This window comes from Nicotiana tomentosiformis, chromosome 8 (genome assembly GCF_000390325.3).
Source record: "Nicotiana tomentosiformis chromosome 8, ASM39032v3, whole genome shotgun sequence".
Lineage (NCBI taxonomy): Eukaryota > Viridiplantae > Streptophyta > Magnoliopsida > Solanales > Solanaceae > Nicotiana > Nicotiana tomentosiformis.
This window is the reverse complement of record NC_090819.1, coordinates 30,458,336-30,463,356: the sequence shown is the minus strand read 5'-3', so window position 1 is coordinate 30,463,356 and position 5,021 is coordinate 30,458,336. Positions and strand designations below refer to the sequence as shown.

The following is a 5,021-nucleotide window of genomic DNA, read 5'->3' as shown; positions in this document are numbered from 1 at the left end:
TCCAAAACTTTAACTTTTCAATTTTTGCCAAAATACTTCTAATTATCCTACAGACCTCCAAATCCAAATCCGGAATCACGCCTTAGTCCAAAATTACCATACGAAGCTATTGGAATCATTAAAACTCCATTTCGGAGTCGGCTACACCAATGTCAAATTCTGATCAACTCTTACCGCTTAAACTTCTAAAACAAGAATCCTTCTTCCAAATTGATCCCGAATCATCTGAATACTGAACTCGACTACACACGCAAGTCATAATACATAATACAAAGCTGCTCGAGACCTTAAGCCGCCAAACGGGACGTTAATTCTCAAAACGACCGGTCAGGTCGTTACAGTAAAAAACTATGAATACATGATATTTATTCATTAGCTACTACGAATAGACAAAAATAATAACCAAACTACTCAATTATATTTAACCACTGATCCATCACAGATCAAGTGGTCTATTTTTCCATCAGGGTGCTCAAAGAAGTCTGCCACATCCAAGTGAGTGATGTCAAATTCATTATCAAAAATAAAATTAGCTTCAGGGCCTTTATTCTTTAGAGAATCTTGATAAATCTCAACCAAATATCTTGGCGTACGACAAATATTTGCCCAATGCTCCTTTCCACTGCAACGATAGCATTCAGTTTCTGAACCCTTTGCCCTTGGCTTCTCATCTTTCCCTTTTCACATTTGGTGGTTATTTTTCTTTGGGGGATGATTAACACTAGGAAAATTTTTTTCTTGGCCACGACCACGGCCATGAACAGGGCCACGACCTTTTCCATGCTTAACATAATGGGAATATACCTCATCCACTTCAGGCAATGGTGTAGACCCAGTGGGTCGATTATCGTGATTTCTCATGTGCAAGTCGTTGTTTCGTTCAGCCACATGGAGAAGAGAAATCAACTCAGAGTACTTCTTGAAATCTTTCTCTCGGTACTACTGTTGCAAGACCATATTGGAGGCATGAAACGTTGTGAATATTTTTTCAAGCATACCATAGTCAGTGATACTATCTCCATAGAGTTTCAATTTAGAAGTAATTCTGAACATCGCAGAATTGTATTCAGAAACCGACTTAAAGTCTTGGAGCCTCAGATGAGCCCAATCATATCGTGCTTGTGGAAGTGTGACCAACTTTAAGTTGTCATATCTTTCCTTTAATCCATTCCATAAAACAAATGGATCTTTGACTGTGAGATATTCTATTTTCAACCCTTCATTAAGGTGATGGTGCAAGAAAATTAAGGCCTTAGCACAGTCTTGGGTAGATACTTTATTTTTATCTTTAATGGCGTCTCCAAGACCCATTGCATCTAAATGGATTTCAGCATCCAACACCCATCACATATAGTTCTTGCCCGAAATTGCAAGGGCAACAAACCTTTTTCTTCATAATATCAAGCATAATTAAAAGATGATACCAAGTTTGTCACGCCCCAAAATCGAGGAGCGCGACCGACGCTCAACTGAGTGAACCCGACCGAGCAAGCCTGTTAGATTTTATTCTACCCAAACTCATCCACGAATAGAGATAATACATATTTTCATTAATTAGACAAAAATGTGTTCACGTCTACAATACCAATTCATTACCAATAGTTCCATCGTTTTTAATTGTCTTAACTAGAACAAGTAATACAACCACAACATAACGTAGTTTGTGTTTTCCAGCACCAATACACAACCCACACTATATCTACGGAGCCTCTATAGATAAAGAAGAGTACAATGATAATGCCTGCAACAAGGCCCCGGCTATACCTCAAACCGAATACACAAATTACAAAAGACACAAATTACAAAAGATACATGACCCCGGAATGAAGTGGGGCTCACCAAGTCAGCTGGGAAGAAGGTGTACTGCTATCACTGATCAATATCTCCTTCTATGGAACCACCTGCATCCATTTAAAGATGCAGCGCCCCCGGCAAAAGGGACGTTAGTACCGTCGAATAGTACTAGTATGTATAACTAAACATCCTCTCAATAGAATGACAAATATTACAAACAAGATTATCATAATATCAATAAAAGCCTTAATTAACATCAAACCTCAATTTAGGATCAAGACAGTGTTCAAATTAATTCCCATATCTCACATTGGGAGATTTTTAGTATTGATATACCATTGTCCACAATACCATTATTCACAAAACCAGTACCACCGTACTCTTAGCACGGAGTCCGATTACGACCCGATCGGCTAGACCATCTCATTAGAGACATCAACCACAATTTCTCTCAATATCAATACCACCGTCTTTAACACGGAGTCCGATCACGACGCGGTCGGCTAGGCTATCCATTAGGGACATCGACCACAATCACAATTTCAATTATAATTTCCAGCACAATCACCACCATGTGTGCGGCATGGTGTCCGATCACGACCCGACCGGCTAGGCTGTCTTATTTGAGACATCAACCTTTTTATATCAATCATCGCATTTCGTATTACTTTCACATCTTTTTATTTCATTGGTACTAATGGCCATAATTATAAGATCATTCTTGGCACGTTGGCCATATTCAGTATTCCATGCTCACCTTTTCAATTTTAAATATCATTATCATCATCAACAACAAATACAATTCAAATCAAGGTGTGTTTTGCGGTCGCATATGCGACCACATAGTGGTTATGCGAACCGCATACCGGTCGCATAATTGCTGACAAAATGATCAAAAAGGCTGACTGTGTATGCGGTCACTATGCGGTCGCATAACACACCACATAACAGTTATGCGGTCGCATAGTAGACCGCATAATTGCTTCCAACTGACCCAATTAACTATCTCACTCTGCAGCCATTATGCGGTCCACAGAGTGATTCTACGGTCGCATAATGGACCGCAGAAATGCACATTTTCGCCAAATATTTTCTTTTACTTTTCGATGCATTGTTCAACCCAAGTTATTTTCCTCAACACGTAAGCCTAGTACGGCACCATGAAACATTATTTTCTTTGCAAATTTTACCGGGCTTTACACTTAAGTTCTTTAAAAATTTTTAGGTTGTTACATTCTCCCCCGCGTAGGATCATTCGTCCTCGAACGAGGGTTCAAAGCCTGTTATTAACATCATATGCAACTTAGTTTGTTTCATACCACATTCGAGCAGCCCCAAATTTGGCTAATTCCCAAAATTTCCAAAAATTTCGCCAAAGTTTCCTTTGTAACTAGGCCTATCCACCTGTCAGAGAGCCCCAGAAATACATCCTAACAACATATACGTATGCCAATGACGTAACATAACACAAAACAACACCAACTGTGGCCTCACAAGCAATTATATTACCAGTACGGAATACCCTTAACATCAAATGTACAAATCATACATAATTTATAGAAAGCAACTCTTAGAATATTTTTCATAGATCACAACTTTATAAATACATGGTTATTCAAACAAATAAGGATATTTTTTCTTCATTTCTTCCTCGACCTCCCAAGTAGCCTCTTCAACCTGTTGGTTTCGCCACAACACTTTCACTGAGGCAATTTCTTTATTTCTCAATTTTCGGACTTGCCGATCAATAATAGAAATCGGAATCTCTTCGTAAGTCAATCTCTCATTTACCTCAATAGTCTCGACCGGAACAATGAGTGTCAGATCTCCAACTACTTTCTTCAACATAGACACATAAAACACCGGGTATACTAATGACAACTCAGGTGGTAGCTCAAGCTTGTACGCCACCTTACCGATCTTCTGAATGATTTTGAAACCTCGGACTCAATTTCCCTTTCTTACCAAATCGCATTACACCCTTCATGGGGGAAACTTTCAAGAATACCCAATTATCTTCTTTGAACTCCAAATCCCTACGACGAATATCCGAATAGGATTTATGATGACTCTGAACAGTCTTCAACCACTCCTTAATGATTTTAACTTTTTCTATAGCCTGATGCACGAGGTCTGGCCCTATCAACTCTGCTTCCCCAATTTCGAACCACCTAATGGGAGATCTATATCTCCTACCATATAAAGCCTCGAACGGTGCCATCTGAATGCTAGCATGATAGCTATTATTGTATACAAATTCTATAAGTGGTAAATGATCATCCCAGCTACCTTTGAAGTTTAGCACACAAGCACGCAACATATCCTCAAGCATTTGAATAGTCCGCTCTGCCTGCCCGTCAGTCTGCGGGTGAAAGGTTGTACTAAGATTTACCTGAGTACCCAAACCTTGCTGAAATTTCTTCCAAAAATTAGCAGTAAATTGTTCTCCCCGATCAGAAATGATGGAAACTGGGGTGCCATGCAACCTGACTATTTCTTTGATATACAACTGAGCATACTGCTCCGCTGTGTCGGTAGACTTAACCGGCAAAAAGTGTGCTGACTTCGTGAGTCGATCCACAATCACCCAAATTGAGTCAAACTTGCGCGGAGTGCATGGTAATCCTACCACAAAGTCCATATTAATCATTTTCCATTTTCACATTGGAATTTCTATGTTCTGTGCCAACCCACCGGGCCTTTGGTGTTCGGCCTTCACCACAAAGTCTGCCACATTCCTCTTCATATCATTCCACCAATAGACTTCCTTAAGATCATGATACATTTTTGTAGAACCTAGGTGCACGGAATACCTAGTAGTGTGAGCTTCAGTCAAAATTCTTTCACGGAGACCATCCACATTTTGAACACATAGTCGCCCTTGGTACCTTAGTGTACCGCATATTTGCTTCCAACTGACCCAATTAACTGTCTCACTCTGCGGCCATTATGCGGTCTGCAGAGTGATTCTGCCGTCGCATAATTGATCACAGAAATGCACATTTCCGCCAAATATTTTCTTTGACTTTCTGGTGCATTGTTCAACCAAAAAAGTCTGAGCCGCAGCGAGCAAGCTCGCCACGAAGAATTTCTATAATCCTCAACATGTAAGCCTAGTCCGGCACCATGAAACATTATTTTCTTTGCAAATTTTACTGGGCTTTACACTTAAGTTCTTCAAACTTTTCCGGGATGTTACAAAACTTATACCTTAATCTTCTCAAAGA

General features: G+C 39.8%; 1 protein-coding gene across 1 annotated transcript; it reads right to left on the bottom strand.

Annotated features, from left to right (window-relative positions):
- Window positions 1–411: 411 nt before the first annotated feature.
- LOC138897259 (uncharacterized) lies at window positions 412–1,311 on the bottom strand. Its single transcript, XM_070183221.1, has 2 exons — window positions 999–1,311; window positions 412–677 (listed from the first exon to the last, which is right to left on the bottom strand). The coding sequence occupies exons 1-2, from the start codon at window positions 1,309–1,311 to the stop codon at window positions 412–414; spliced, it is 579 nt and encodes a 192-aa protein (XP_070039322.1).
- Window positions 1,312–5,021: the final 3,710 nt, after the last annotated feature.